General features: G+C 47.0%; 1 protein-coding gene across 2 annotated transcripts in view; it reads right to left on the minus strand.

The window, feature by feature from the left end:
- The window catches only part of KMT5B (lysine methyltransferase 5B), a 28,420-nt gene extending 12,590 nt beyond the window's left edge, over positions 1–15,830 (minus strand). Inside the window, exons 1-3 of one of the 2 annotated variants that reach the window (XM_084287883.1) lie at positions 15,725–15,830; positions 8,802–9,044; positions 7,778–7,925 (exon numbers count right to left, since the gene is read on the minus strand). In XM_084287883.1, coding sequence (XP_084144009.1) covers positions 7,778–7,925; positions 8,802–8,961 — 308 coding nt within the window. In that variant the 5' untranslated portion in view covers positions 8,962–9,044; positions 15,725–15,830. Of the gene's footprint in view, positions 1–7,777; positions 7,926–8,801; positions 9,048–15,724 lie in introns of both variants that reach the window. The other variant, XM_084287882.1, reaches the window with a different exon arrangement.
- Between the last annotated feature and the right edge of the window lie 611 nt (positions 15,831–16,441).

Consider the following 16,441-nt stretch of genomic DNA (forward strand, 5'->3'; position numbering starts at 1 on the left):
TTTGTGGAAGGAACTTCATCAGCTCCTTGTCTGATAACCCTAAGTGCTGCACATCCCAATTTTAGTTTAATTAGAAATAGCTAATAATGGAGGGGATTCATTAGGAAGAAAAATGCTGTATTTATGCTCCTAATACAATAAAGAAAGGCCTCCTAACAGTACTATCACTTTTAGGGGCAGTGCAGGTTAATCAGCTTTCCATGCTTTTACACGGAACTATCTTCTCTGCAGTCTCCATCTGAAAAAGCTTCCGTGTAAGATAACGACTCTGCAAGTCTTCAGATCTTTTTGAATATTGCAAAAAAAATATCAGCATAACCCTGCGAGCTTTCAGAGCAGAAGATACAGTACGTAGTTCTGAGGGACTTCAGGTAAGTATTCTTCTGGCTGGGATCAGAGCTAAGAAAATTACAGTATTTCTGTCAAGAAACAGATGATGCGCTTCTAAAACATACCCACTTAAAAATGAAGCAAATATTACACCAAAGTTTCAAATTAAGATTTTAATTAAAAAAAAAAAACAACACAACATACTTATCCTCTCTCCCTCAGAACAAACTGCCTAACAAGCTGGTGAGACCTTATTGTGGAAGAAAATTCCCTTCAGATGACACACTTGGCATTTTAATCTGTAATACAAAGTCCTCCTCAACTCCCAGTCAGATACAAGCTGGAGACAATCTCCCAGTTAGCCTAAAAATACAAAGGAGCTCTCCCAGGTTTGATAGTCCTAACTCATAAAGCATCCTCAGGTATGACAGGAATTCAAAATGAGATTGCCTGAACTGAAGCTGACTAGTTTCAGAAGATGACACTTGTTTTCAGTTGGAATCGTTGACACCTCTCAAAACACAGACCCTCTGTACTGCAGCACAAGTACAGAGCACACGCCACGCACAAACCTGACAGGTCAGCAGTTTGTTTACACCCGTAACTACAAACGTTACACGAGGAAAAGGAGTACGATTTGCTGCTAAAAAATGGTCTTCAGCCATTCTTTCTGGGCTAAATGCATGACTGCCCTCTCCTTTTCATTTTCTGTGTTAAAATTGCTCTCTTTTTCCCTAGAAGAGCTATCTGCAGGAACAAAGGTAGATGGAAAAACCATCACATTCAATATTGCATTAGCATCTGAAAGATGTTTTGCGCTGATAGACACAATAATACATTAAGCAGCATTTTGGTTCAAGCTGGCTAAAGAAAGCAGCATCTTAACTCCCAGGAAGAAAAAAAAATAAAAGCAGATGCAAAGCTTAAACAGTGTCTCTTAACACACCTACAGAAAAAGAATCTACAGCCTATGTTTTCTAGGGATTAGAAGCACATCTAATAGTCCCAAAGTGGCTCTCTTATTTCCCTTCTTCCACAACATATTGTTCTCAGAGGCTGACTAGACACCTAGCCTGGACTATTTACCATAAGTAGCTCAGAACCAGGCACCAATCCTGCATACCTCTACCAATCACATTCAACACGTGTTTCTGCAGTTTTGGTTTTTTTTTTTTGGTCATTCCACACCACTAGGAGAATTCCTTTACTAGTCTAGCTGTAACTCATGCATTATCATTCCTGGCAAGCAGGAACAGTATGTCCCCGAGCCTTGAAAAGACCAAAAAGAAGGCTAGAAAACGGTGAAGGGATAGCAAACAAATCAAACCATTAAAAGGTCAGGTAATGTTAGGGTGTACGTCAGGCATTTGAAATCTGAAATGGGAACTGGGTCTTTTGGAGTACATGACTCCTTAGCCAAGGGTTCAAAAATCTTAGCAAGGATCTCCTGCAGCATCTCTACCAAAATGTTTTACTGAGATTACTTACATGGCAAAGAGACAAATAAAAAGACAAGAAGGTGTCCAAGCAAGCAACAGAAGTGTCCAAAGGTACGTGGAAAGAGACTGGAAACCAGCAACATGATGTAGAGCATCTCACCTCAAGGGTTCCCAAAACTCAGTGCGACAGGATGCCGCTTTGTACCTTGAGGTAGCGAGCTTTTCACTGCTCACCAGCACATGTAACTGCACTGAAAGCACGAAGACTGAGCTAGTGGAGAACACTGCGAGGCCGATTCCACACGAAAGCCCCGGTACTTTCAAGTGGCTATCGCCATATAGACTGGAACAGGTACCTGCCGATTTGAGACACTATGGAAGCCGACGTGCCAAGAAAGCCTAAAACCTTTATGTTCCTTAAGAACCTGAGGGCCTGCTGTATTTAGTAGAGACACTTGACTTCTCCAAGGAGCATTATGAAATAGCAGTTTATTCATTAGTCTTTCCCAGCACTGCCTACAAGGAAGCCAACTAGTTATGAGAAACTATTTTAAGTGCTACAGTTTTGGTGTTACAGGGCTTCCTCATTCACACATGACATTAACAATCTATTTATCTACTGGAAGCATCTACATGACTGTTTACCAACACCACAAAGAGATCCTGAAGAGACAATGCAGCTAAATGTATTAAAAAAAAAAAAAAAACATACCTAAAAAGGCTTTTGTGTGTCAGTAAAATGGGAGAGTACTTCAAAGAGAAAGAGAGACAGAGAGCACAAAAAAGCACAAACAACAATCCCAAAACTCCCAACAAAACAAGACACCCCTGTCTCTGAACAGAGAGCCAACTGAAGCCTGAATTATGCTGATCCAAACTTCTGGTTTGCTCCCATGAATAGCACCTGTATAAGATTCCAACGTGGAAACTGGACAAGATGCTCTTTGAACCTGACCACAGGCACTGACTCCTTGAACTATCCTACAAACAGCTTCAGGGACCAAGTCTCACAGACCATGGATGGAGCCTGCTGCAAAACAGTCTGGCTGTTAGAAGTAAGCTAGGAATGACAAACTCAGCTATCCCAGTATCCTTACAAGCTGCAGAATAGAAAACTTTAAATTTCCATAGGAAATATTTATTTTTCGCTAGTCACCAAGATCAAAAAAATAACCTTAGGCTACTGCAATTTTCAAACCAGCTAGAGGATGATCTTATCCCAGTTAAGGGCCAAACTGAGGCTGTCTCAACAAGCAAGACGTAGGAAAATGGCTTGGTGAAGCAAAGCTCTTTCTCTCTCAAGTTTCTCTTACCTTGGGAATACTTAAAGAATCTTGAAACTCCAAGGTATAAAGCCAAAGGTCAGTGAGATGCTTGCCTATAAAGGAAGTTAAAGGAGAGGTTCTGGTAAGTTCAGAAGCACAGCACCTTCCTCAGTCACTGAGAGCAGTGAGTTTGAACAAAAAGGATAACAGGCCCTGAGAGGGTTCTGCAATAGAACCCCATGTAATGCGTGCATCTGACAGCACCACCGCATGGCAAAGAGTTTTGCTGCTAGGCCTAACTCTTAAATTCTGACTGGGAATGCCAGGAAGAGTGAATTTATCAAAACACAGCATCCCACTGGCCTCTCTCATCAACAAGCCCTTGATAGATATTTTACTTCAGTGGCTGTAGAAAGACAGCAAATTACTGTTTAGCTCATTCCAGAGATTCAGCACAAAGCTAGCACTGCAAGGCTGTTGAACATTTCAAGACAGTATAACAAGAGCTGAAAAGAATCTGTTTATAATCAAAGTGGAAACAGTTTTTTAGTTAACATTCCCCCCAAGTTGTTCCACGTTTAACTGCCAGTGCTGTTATCAGAAAAAAAGATGCCATATTCTTTCAAGGCCAAAGTTCAAGATCACATTTTTTAATGATAATCTGCTTTACTTAAAATTTCTTGCACATACCACTGTGGTCAAAGCCCAAATACAGCCTAGACAGAAGTAACAAAAATTCCAGCAGCCAAAAAAATCCATTCTTCTTAATATAGCTGGCAAATAAATGCATTTTTCAATAAATGCTGGGGACAGAACACAGCAGGGAAAGCCCACGTCCCTTCATTCTTACCCTGCCACTCCACACAGCAAATTTAACTTAACAGTCAGCTTGACTACTGTGTGTAAGCCTCTCCATCCTCTGGAAACAGAACACTTCTTAATGCAGTGCAGCTAAAGGTGCAACTAGAAAAAACGTGCAAGAGTAGCTTTGTTTTGTTTTTTAGGTCCAAAACATTCAGCAGCAGCAGAGCAGCTAGTTCCAACGTGTCACTGTCTTTGGAAAGGAGGAGAGAGGAGGAAGAGAACCAGGAGCAAGTTAGACAACTTTACTGAATTCAGTAAAGTACAAAATAAAAATAGGGGAAGATGGAATTTACACCGAAGTCAAAGTCATTTTTGGCAGTAAGCACACAGACACTGGTGTCTGAAGAATGTACAAACTTCAGAATGAAAAAGCGTATCACTGCATAAAAGAGCTGTGTGCCTCTAACACAACATCTCCACAGTGCCACAATGCCAAAAACAAACTACAAATGGCCGTGCCACCTCCCTCAGCAGGTGCCAAATAACTTCTTCTACCTCTGAACTCCATTCAGTCAAGATGACTCTTGACTCCTTTAATTATTAGCTTGCAGTAAGCTGAAGAGAAGAGATTCAGCACAGACCCGTGGATGTAAGCGATATGGATCTGCTCTGCCCTTTTTGCCTTTATTGCCACAGGGACTCCAAGCGGCAGAGTGGCACACCCTGTCAAGCTCAGGAATGACCAACTGCTTACACTGCGCTCTGGAGAGAAAGCAGCTTCCACTACACCATCCCCAAACACACCTTCTCACCTTTGCTCTGGAAAACAATTGTTCTTAAAGCTTGCTCCTTCATCAGACAAAACCACCAGTTTGTAACTTCACTCAAAGCAGCAGCACAGAGCTCAGAAACACCCCTAACTTCTCCTGAAACAGGCTGTGATGGGTTTGACTTCCTCAATTGCCAGGAAACTTAAGACGTTGGAATTGCTTTCAGGGATCCCCAGCACGATGCTGAAGTTTGAGGGTACCAGGAAACAAGAGGGACAGGTAAGAGCTGCAGTATGATCAAGAGACTTGCTTAAGATTGAAATACTGACACTAGGCAATCTGTTACAAGGTGGATTAGCAATCAACGCATGCAACTTCGGGACCCAGCCTCAGCCAGGGGAAAAGCAACTGAGTATAGCACTGGTGAGATAAGCAACAAGTCACTTTTTCCAATTGTCAGTTTTAATCCCTAGTGTTTGACAACCTTCAAACCAGAAAATAATAGTTTGCAAAACAACAAATGGGTTTTGTTTTTTTCAAACAGAACACGCATACAAACCGTATTAATGATACACACAGGATAGCCTTTGTCTGCTTTCACATGAGTTGTACAAGAAATGACAAAACCTCTTGGAATATCTACATTTGACAAGATAATTCTTACTATCATTTTTTTTTTTTTTAAAAAAAAAAAACAAACAACAACAAACTACTAACCTGCTCTTTTGCTGAGATATGAGCTACCAATATGAGGAAGAGGAGCAGATGGCCTGTAAAGAGGGCCAGAAGCTCTAGAAACAGATCTGCTTTTCTCTTGGAAATCCAAGACGATGAAAAAAAAAAAAAAAAAAAAAAAAAAAAAAAAAAAAGTAACTTTTGGGTAAAGCCTCTAAAGACATTTCCAGATACCTTTTATGCAGTCTGTCAAATCCTTGGTGGCAAGAAAAGATTTCAGCGAAACACTGGACAAATTCAGGTGGGGATCCAACCTAAATCTTTTGAGAATTAGCTTTCAGCTCTTCCAGACATTACTGACTTGACAGCTTACAAAGCTAACAGCCCAATTCCCAAGATGGAATTGGGGACCTTCATTTTATTGCCTCGAGGGGAAAAAAAAACAAAAACGCAGTCAGGTTCTCATCACCACTCTACTACTGCGTCAGTATAAAGAAGATGGTCAACCAGAAGAGAAGAGTTTCCAGTAATCATCTAGATATTTTCCTATTTCCGTTTCTTCTCTGACCAACATACTCCTGGCAAAACCAGAGAACTTTACAAACTCAGTATTCAGGTACTGATATTTTGCAGTTGGTCTAGACTTTTCATATTCTCCTTCCCCAACTTCCCCTCAGAGTTATATGGCAACAAGCAATCTCCACAATTGTAAAAAGACTGCAGCTTCTTAGACAGAACAAAGATAATCCAAGATATGTAGCTATAATAAGCAGAAGTCATCGCTGCACCAAAAGGCAAACGAGAACTATGCTGATATCTTTATTTTAATTCACTGCAATAACAATAACAGAAACCCTCTCAACTGGACATTAAGAAAGAGTTGAGAAGATGGGTTTCTGATGGAAGTTGTAAGCCCCACCTAAGTATTTCCCACAGCACTCCAAGATTATTAATTACTGGCTTTGACGACTGCCTGTAACTATTCTCCAGGTCTGAGAAAGAAGAAGTACATGGTGATAGCCTTTGTGTAGTCTTTTCTTTCAAATTAATAATTCAAAAAGTATTTTATGTGTTGAAAACATCTGCAGAAACAATAATGTTTAAAAAAGCAGCCTCTCCAACTATTGAACAATATAGAATTCCCTTTTTTAGGGAAAAGCAAAAGTATGAGCTACTTCTATAAAGTTTTAGACTACCATTCATGCAACAAAGACAAACAAAAATGGGGTTTTGAGCATATATATTTAGCTCAATTAACTGCTGGAAACACAAACATACAACGACAACTGAGCATCTACCAAATGTGGACATCTATTGTGACCAACAGCACGGAAAGACCAGGGAGACTGCCAGGATTCCTCTTAAAGATGAATGTTGCACACTCCATGGAAAAAGAAAAATCTCTCTGTAGCAAGTCTTTACAGTTACTAGACCCACACTGCTGCAATTTCATGTAGAATTTGCAAGGTCGGTTTATACCAGCGACCATTTATGTTATGTGAGAACACCAATTAATCTAGCATTCATTTGTCAAACAATCACCTTGTTATATACACACAGAATCTACGCAACTGATACTCTGGTTATGCACAGGTTCTTCTTTAAAAACATCCACAGCAACAGTTGTGAGGGTTGAGAAGCCTGCTTTTCATGATGTGCTGCCTGGAAACCCCAGCTCAGACCAAGGTTCCCCCATTTATTTGTACAGTTAGAAGCACATAGTTCCTGTCCTTAGAAACTTATTTGTATACAGCTTCTTCATTAAGCTGCCAATACAGATCTTTTGTGCAAACAAAAGCTTAATGGGTATCTACAGAGCACACTTCTAATTGGTGGTACGTCTGCAGAACAGGAAGAAGCATGCAACAACTAAACTACAGGTCCACATTGAATTTAGGCAGGAGTATCCGTACAGGTGCGTAACAGTGCAAAAGCATTTGCAGTTCTGATAAACAGGCTCCCAGTGTGCACGTTAATTTGTCTTCCATATACAGACATATCTGAGCAGCATTTCTTCAGCGTGGATCTGCAACAACTTGAGATCAAGTGGCACCAACACTGGAGTGCTCAGAAGTAAATCTTGAGATCTTGGACAAGTTAAAAACAAACAAACAAAAACTAACCCATGAAATAAATAGAAAATACACTCCCCAAACAATAACTCTGATCTTTGAAGTGTTATTTCAAATGACAGAAGGTTTAAAACTTAGGATTAGTTAACTGTTTAAGCCAGAAAGCAGTGTCTATTAACATTCTGTTCCACAGCAGAAGCTGTTGTTAAGGCTGATAGGATGACCTACACCAGCGGTACAAACCCACACTGCTACAGAGCTCTGAGTTCCAGTCTCAAAGGCAGCACCACTTCAAAGGCTGAAGCCACTTGCACATTATCATTTTTCAGACTTTTGTAAACATGCAGGAAATTCCACAGTTATCATCTTAATTGATGTAATCAGAGGACCATTTCTCTTCTAGGAAAATAAAGACAAGTTACCTAGTATTCATTTTGTGTGTCTGAAAACCTAAATAGGGATCAAGAACCAAGCTAGTTGCTAGGTCATCGTTTTCACACAGTTCCTTGGCAGACATTCCAGAGGAAGGCACATAACGACTTTGACCCTCAAATCCTGAAGCACCGCTACCTGCAAACGAGAAAGCATAAAGCAGATATCATTTATGGAACGTTCTAAAACTCAGCTACAGGGGGGTGAATGAGAAGCAACTGCAGGTTGCAGGTTAAAAAAATACACACAAAATAAAACAGAAACAACAACAGAAACCACCCTGAAGATAATAGAATTTCTGAAGAAGCAAAAGCACAGTTAAATTTCTCACTCTTGCTTTTGCTGGTTAATATAGCTGACAGCAAGGAGAGTATTTTAGAATATATTTTATGTGTGTCTTTTATTTTGGTTTCCTGCTCTCTCCACCTCCCCAAATGCAAGCAACTCTCCAGAGTAAGCAACCCAATCATACCCAACTCTATTCAGGTCTATAGGTGTGACAAAGCCGTGAAAGTTTAAACTAGATTGTCCTAAAACCCGAATCAAGGGTTTACTCCAACTTTATATTTTGTTCTTCACCCCAAGTCAACAGCAAAAAATAAAAATCCATGGTCCTTAAAACGGTTTCATAGCTATTATTGATACACGTAACCTCCCTGAAAACAGGGTTTACTCCTACATGCACATTCACTAAGAGTTGGGCTCATAACTCAAATGGGACCTTATCTACTTCCAATCACACTAGGTCTCAGCTAGTGCCCATCATGTATGTAAATTCTGAACCGGTTATGTGCAAAATACAATTACTCTCACTTAACTTTTAAACTGATCTGAAGAGATCCATATTCCTGAAATTAGTTACTACATCCAACACATACAAACCTACTTCATACTGCTGGTGAGAGCTTCATGCTGAGTGCACACCTCCTTTGCGAATTAAGATCTGACAGAAGCTGACTTACAAATTGAAGGAAGAGCCACAAAGAACAATAAACTGCACAAATGTGTACGTACATCTGTTTGATCTTCTCTCGACTCCATTTTTGCCAGTCTTCGGATTCTCCTTTCCTGTATGCTGCAGTTTGGTCTGATTCTGTGCGTGGTCATTAGACGACTTGCTTCCACTTCTCCTGCCATTCACCACCATGTTCTTGGATTCTCCCAGCCACTTCATTCCCCCAGACAGCCTGACCCAGTTGCATTTAGTCTCTTTTCAAAAGGCTCGGAGAAGTGGATGAATAATTTCAGTTCCGATTCCTACTGGAAGAAAAAAGATAATCATAATTAGAACTTCCTGGGAGACCTGTTTCCAAGACACAACTTTTAACACCAACAAAAAAAAAGTGAGCTGTATTTGCATTAGGAAGAACGAAAAGTAGTTGATTAGCACCAGTACGGGAAACTGTCACAAATACAGACATCCATGGGTGAACTTCTGTCCTACAACTTACTACCACATCTGGAAGCAAAGACAGAATCCTAAAGCTGATAAATTAAAGGCAACATCTATACAGAGAGAGACACACCCCCTATGTAATTATACTGAGACACACACAAATACACAGCTATGTGACTCCACAAATGTCACATACAAAGTGTCTGACTCTAAAATGTCACTTTTACATATACCCCCAATTAAGATTGGATTTCCTAATCAATCTAACGTAACCTGCTTTGAACTCTACAGCTACAAATGACATTATACAAACATCCCCTAAAAAGCAGCGAAGATGACAGCGAGATATTAAAAAACACAGAAAGCTGGCAGCATTTTTGGAACGGAGGGGGGAGGAAGATGTTACAACCTCATTGAAGAATTAGAGTTCAAAAAATCTTCAGTGATGATCTAGAGGACCTGGGCAGCTATTTTAGTTACTGGTCCAGGTAACAAAACCACCCAACTAACCACCCACCAACACAGCACATCGCTGGCCCATTGAGCCAGCTGTGTTACGTGGGGTCACAAGCGGAGCATTAAACGTACAGCATAGGAACAGTCAGCACGGCACATGCTAGTTTTCGCCTGCAGGCTGGATACCTTTTGCATAAATAATTATCATACAAGAAAGCTACTAATGCTTTTGTACATGGCTGTGTCTATAACTGTCCATAACTTGCAGGGAAAAAAAGCCTAACGGTGATCTGCACAATTTTACAATTGCATTTATGCATTTGATCCATTTACTTGGTTTAAAGTCATTCTCCTCTTTGCAGTTTTGGCACAAAGAAATTGTGCCTTTTTTATTATTAACAAAACTCCAACAGCATTAGTGCTCAAGCTGTCTACGCTCAGCACATGTTATCAGGGAACAACCCCACTTAAATCCAGCGGAAGAAATTCATCAGAAACTACCAGACGTTTTGAAACAGCATCTCCTGTAGGAGCTCTGCTTTTCATCAGCCAAGGCTGGCAAAATACTGGACTTCTGCTGGGCACCGATGTGTTCAGGCTCCTTAAAGCCACAGCAGTATTTATGGCCAGATCATAAGTAACTACAAGTTACTTAAAAGATTCAGAAACCCGAGCCATTAGACAGTGGAGCCTTAACAGCTGCATTGCCTCCAACGTCTCACTAGAGCCACCACCCGGAGGTTTACAGGTTTTAGGAGCTTTCACAACTTGTCACAGGACAGGAATATTATTGACCAAGTGCAATGGGAGTAGACCGAGGACAAAGCAGCCAAGCTATTGCCTCAATGTGGAGAGGAAAATAAGAGGAGTTCAGTGGATGAGGAATTTTCTTGCTGCCAGTGACAGAAGGGGTTGGCTTTTACCTGAAGATAAATATATACGCACAGATACGTTAGCCAGGAAAATAAAACTTCTTGCCACCCCAACTTCTTCTGGAATACAGCTGCTCTGGGAAGATCTACCTGATAAAACAACCCTTACCTTTCACTCTCTCCGCTCCTCAATCCACTGATTGAACAGGTCTGCATATGCCACTTAAATCCTGGTGCTCTGTGTTAGTAGCCATGGTAATAAAGAGCATTAAACCAAACTGCTACAGACTTCTACCAAACTCAAGCTCGGTCTTTGTGACCAGGAGCAAGCCCTGGCATGGCAGAGCGCTGCAGCTAAGGGGCCGCAGGCAACCCAAGGGCAGCACGAAGCCACCCGCACACCAATACTGGCACGAGGCAGCAGCTGACTGGCAGCTACCAAGTATGGGAGCTGCACTCGAGCGAGGAAAAAAAAGTGGCTGCTGCATGGAGAAGGAAACCCACTTCTGAAGATGATGCAAGGCTTTAGGAGGGCGGCTGCTATCTGCAGCAAGACGCTTCTGTCTAAACACGAGGTGGCAAAGGGAAGTACGACAGCAAGGTAAGAAGGACCACGGCTACAGAAGAGCACTCACACCACACGGAGCATTAGGAAAAATAAATATTTGCTTCTGCTGCAGAACGTATTTACAGAGGTGACACCAAAAGTCTCCCCCGCAGCAAAACCAGCGAGTAACTCAGTGAAGCCCAGCAAAAATCCTCACGAAAACCCGTTCTTCGTTTGAGCCCAGCAGCCGGGTGAGCAAGGAAACTTCTGTCTCCACTGACTGCTGCCTCTTATTTTCCAACGCTGGCCAAACGAAGAGCTGCAGGCACCCCAGTGTGCATCTGCTGCCCCTGCTCCCCTTCCACCAACACACAGATGCTGCTTTCAGAAGATGGCACCAACAGAGGCTCCTTCACAGCGAGCATCATGGCTCCTTATGCCCAGAGAGAACCGAGCGAGAGATGCCCCACTGATCACCACCGGGAGACCCTCTAACAGCCTCAGACGTGACTTGCTTGCCCCGTCAGGCTCACACCGACTGACAGGCCCTTTAGGGATAAAGGGAGAAGAGGAAGAGAGGAAATCCACCTCCCTGCTCAAGCAAGCAGCTCTGCCTGGAGCCCACCTGCACCTCCACACTCCTGCAGTCCTGGGGAAGGGCTCTGCCACCGAATGTCTCACCCCAGGCACAGCTCACCTACCGGATGGATTTACCCATGCTTTTACAGCCCCCAGCACAATCCCAGCTTCCAAGCAACACTAATTCGATGGAAACATCCCCACTGTTTTAACCCTTTACCCCTCCTCCTCCTACTTCTTGTAACTCTGCTGCTTTTTACACTCCTCCTGCTGTAGCTTTACTATTTCCCCAAGCTTCGAAACGCAGCTCAGCTGTGCCTCTCATGGAGCACTTCAGTGCTTCCCTAAAACTGGGCTTTCAAAACAGAACCCCACTTTCCTTCACCTGATGTGCAGTCTCTTGAACCTGTCAACACACTTCCCAAGCATTGTTTTGTTTCAGCCCCACCGGGAAGCACCTGAAGCACACTCACCCTGCCACTGCTCAGCAGGCCCTCCCGAAGGCAGCTGCTGCCACAAGTGTTTCTGAGGCTGACTAATGAGAACGCTTCTGATTTGTATTGCATATGAAAGGCTTTGTACAGTAGAAAACGTAGTAAAGTCTCCATGCATTTGAGTAAAATAGTTCTGTGACTGTTAAAATAGACTTCAAAGGCTGGCTGATCCTCCCGAGCTCCAGTCTGTGCTATCTATGCAGTCAGTAACGGCTTGTTGGGAGGGAAAAGAGAAAAACCACAGCTGCACGAAATCAACCAATCACTAAACCCTACACCATACAAACGTATAGATCAGCGACCCTAAGAAATTCAGCTATCATTTACTTTAGTCTTCCATAACACAGCTTTGGCATATAAATCCTTATTATTTAAAGGACAGGGACAGTTTTGAGCAGAAACAGGGGATCTGGTCCACCAGGTTCCCAAACAGGCAGGGTCATCCTCCCCTCCAGTGCACAGGCAGGCAGGGTAAGCGCTGGTCCCTGACCCAGTCATTTTGTAATTTAATTACAGCTGCAAAAAGCCTTCCTCAAGAGGACAGCAGCTAAAGTACATGCAGGCTGCAAACAAAAAAGACCCACTGAGCACATCTCCTGCTTCTCCGGACAAATCAGTGAGAGCAAGAGAGGGGGGACGTTCCCTTGCTGGGAGCTCTAGAAGAGGAGCAAACCTCTGCATTCAGGAGGCAGAGCCAGAGCACGCAGTCAGTTTCTCTGTGGGATCCCCAGGCTGTAGATGGTTTCGCTGTGACCGCCTCACCTGGGCAACAGAAGATGAGCACTACTCAAAGCATTCAGGTTGGGGGGATGAGAGAGAAAGCCTCCGGGCAAAAGCTGAGCTGAATAAAAACCTCCCGTAGCTTCAAGTCATTCTTACAGCTTTCCTACACCTGATTTCTGTTACTACCTTTGAGGCCAGCAGCTCTCTGTGCCTCCCCTTCTGCTGGCTCACAAAGGGCCCAGCGTCACTTCCAACGGGAGCGCAGTGCCACACGTGACACCACGACCTGCTGTTACGGGTAATAAGCCAAAGCAGATCTGGCCACGGAGCAGAGGTCTCTGCAACCACAGAAGGCCCCAAAAGAAGCGGAGATTTGGTTTATGTCCCACAAATCTCTGGAGCCCAAGCCGTATCTTACAGAAAGCTCAGGCGGTCCCAAAGCACCTCAGGGATCCAGGAGCTGAGGCTGCAGCTCCTCGGGGGTGTCACAAGCACCCAGGCAGCAGCTTCTGCAACCCTGCAGCTGCGGTGCTGCCTTTGGCCACCTGATCCCACACCCCCTTTAGACTTTGCTTGCCCCTGGCATGGAGCTGTTCAGCAAATTAAAACACAAGGAGAACATTTGCTTTTCCTGTAGCATTTCAACTAGTCTCACAACTAGCTCAGGGCAGCACGGGACGTGGCTCAGACATGGCACTGGAGGCTCCAGGACCACGGTAAAACTCACTCAGGACGACTCAAACACTTGGAGAGCTGCAGCTCCGGGCTGCAGGTTCGTGACAGGACATGGATTCAAAACTGACCCCAAACTGGGCTCCAGTCCCTCCCCAACAGCTCCGTCTACACGTTCCACCTTCTCCTGTGCCCGTTCACAGCCACAAGATTTTTGCCTACCAGTTTGGAAACTAATCCAGTTACAAGGTGGGCACAGAAGGAACAGCGTGCCAGTATAAAGAGGCAGAGAGGGAACGAATGGACAGCAGGGCTTGAGCAGCTCCTGCTCCTTCTCCCCCCTCACCTCTGCCACCACGGTGCCCCTTTGGGGCGAACCTGAGTGAAGCTCAGTCTGCAGCAAGCCAACACCAAGCACCCTGAAGGGCTCCACCTTGTTAACCCAGCAGGCAGGAGCAGGTCCCTTCTGCTGGCTGAATGAGCTCAACACGTTCAGCCAAGGCCGCAGTGGGCACGAGCTGGCTGCCACGAGCACTTCGCAGCAGCCTAACAGCGGCGCAACAGCTGAGCAGGGACCGGCAAAGCCCCAACTCCAGCAGCTCGCAGGACACGAGGACGGTGTGGGGAGGCAGCAAGATGCGCTCCGGGAAGCGGTGAGCAGCACTCAGCTCGTTCTGCTCCCAAATCCTTCTCCGAGCTGCCCGAGCCCAGCGTTGGGTTCGCTGCTCAGCCCCGGAGCACCCTACCTGCCGCCCGCTGTGCCGGGGCCGCTGCTCCCCGCGAGGAGCACGCTGGGAGCTGTAGTCCTGCCGCGGGGCAGCGCCAGCGGGGCCAGAGGGAGCTGCAGGAGCCGCGCTGGTGCTGCCAGCAGGTGCAGGCACCTCCGCTGCACGGCCACCACACGGGCAGCACTGATGCCGGGCTTTGAGCGGGTCTTATTGTCCAGCTCGGCCGGGCGTAACGCGGAGCTGTTTGTGTGTTTCTGCCGGGCTCCAGAAACACAACAGCACAAAGGTAAACAAAAAAAAATATCTTATTTTTCGACCAAGTGAGCCTGATGTGCTTACTCGATCTGACTGAAATCTTTCCGAGTTCCTCACACGGTGCCACTTCAGTGCCTTAAGCCTTCCTTTATGCAAAGGAAAAGTTCCTTTTAAACGAAAGCAGCAAAGGATGCTTCAGCGGCAGGCCTCCCGAGCAGGGCCACGGCTTCGTACCGATTGATACTTCTCTAACAAGCGGTAGCCTCGTCGATTAAAGGCTCCCACCGCTCTGGGGTTCCCACCCCCGGCCACCCCCTGCGCGCTGTCCCGTGCTGCATGCCCGCAGCCCCGTGCCGCAGCCCCTCCCATTGTCCGTGCCGCGGCCGCACGGGGTCCCCGCTCCGCCTTTCCCGGCGAGTGCCGCCGGCTCCGCGGCGGGCTCGGGAGCGGCAGGGCCCGGCCCCAAACGGCCCCCCCGGCCCGGAGGGTGCCCGGCCAGGAGGCTGCGGGCCGGGGAGGGCCGGGCAGGGCCGGGAGCCGCTCCCCGTTCCCCTGCTGCCCCCTAGGGCCCGGCCCCGCCTGCGGCCGCCCCCCGGCCCCCAGCGGCCCCGCAGCGCCACGCCAGGCCCCCCCTAACCCCACAGCCCCCCTAACCCCGCGGTCACCCCCTCAACCCCACGCACCCCCCTCTTAGCCCCTCCTTAACCCCAGCGCCCCCATTAACCCCCTCCTTAACCCCACAGCCCCCCTAACCCCACACCTCCTACCCCAACCCCACAGCCCCCCCTTAACCCCACAGGCCCCCTCTTAGCCCCGCCCTGAACCCCAGTCCCCCCGTAAGCACCCCCTTAACCCCACAGCCCCCACACCTAACCCCAGTCCCCCTTAACCCTAAACCTCCCTAACCCCACACCCCTCCCCTTAACCCCACAGCCCCCCCTCACCCCCACACCCCTCCCTTACCCTCCCCACCCCCCCCTTACTCCCCCATCCCCCAAACCCACAGCTCCCCCCTCACCCCCCACACCCCCCCCTTCACCCCACACCCCATACTCCACCCCACACCCCCATCACCCCCCAGCTTCCCCCCCAAACCCCACAGCCCACAGCTCCCCCCCCCCCCCCCCCCAGCCCCCTGCTCGCAGGGCCCCGGGGGTCGCCGGCCGCCATCTCGCCCCCCCCCCCCCCCCCCCCCCCCCCTTCCCCGTCACTCACCTCCCGGCCGCCCGCCGCGCTGGGGTGCCCCCGCCGCCGGTGCTGCCCCAGCCTCCGCCGGGGGGAAAAAATGAATCATCAAAAGGGAAAAGAGCGAGAAAGGAGGGGGGGGAGGAAAAAAAAAAAAAAAAAAAAAAAAAAGGAGGAAGGTGGGGGAGAAAAAGAGGAGAGCCGGCGAGAAAGGAGGAGGGGGAGGAGAAAAAAAAAATCAGGAGGAGAAAAAAAAAAAAAGCGGCGATAATGGTAAAAAAATAATTCCGAGTGGGGGGAGGAAAAAAATGGCGGATTAAAATCCAAGATGGCGGCGCCGAGGGGCGAGCGATGCAGGGGGGAGGCGATGGCGAGAGCCGCCGCCGGATCCTTCCGCCGGCCCCCGCGAAAAAGAGTCCCCCGGGCTCCCTCGCGGAGCCCCCGCGGGGCGGCGGCGAGGCCGGGCCGCCGCCGCTCCCCCCTGCTGTCGCTTCTCCTTCTCTCCGCGGGGAACCCTCTCTCCGCCGCTCCGGCGGTCGAGGCGAGCTGCGGCGCTGCGAAGTTTTCCTTCTTCTTCTTTCCGCCGCGCAGCCCGCGACCTCCTCGCCCCGGCCGGGGAGACGCCGCCTGCCCGTGTGGTGCCGGCGGCGGAGGGACACCGCGGCCGCCTTGCGCCTGGCGGAAGGATACGGCGCTCGAAATAAACCTCGCCTTCTCTTCAACCTGCGCCGCCTCTTCCTCCTCCTC

Source organism: Netta rufina (assembly GCF_964035555.1).
Source record: "Netta rufina genome assembly, chromosome: 5".
NCBI classification, from domain to species: domain Eukaryota; kingdom Metazoa; phylum Chordata; class Aves; order Anseriformes; family Anatidae; genus Netta; species Netta rufina.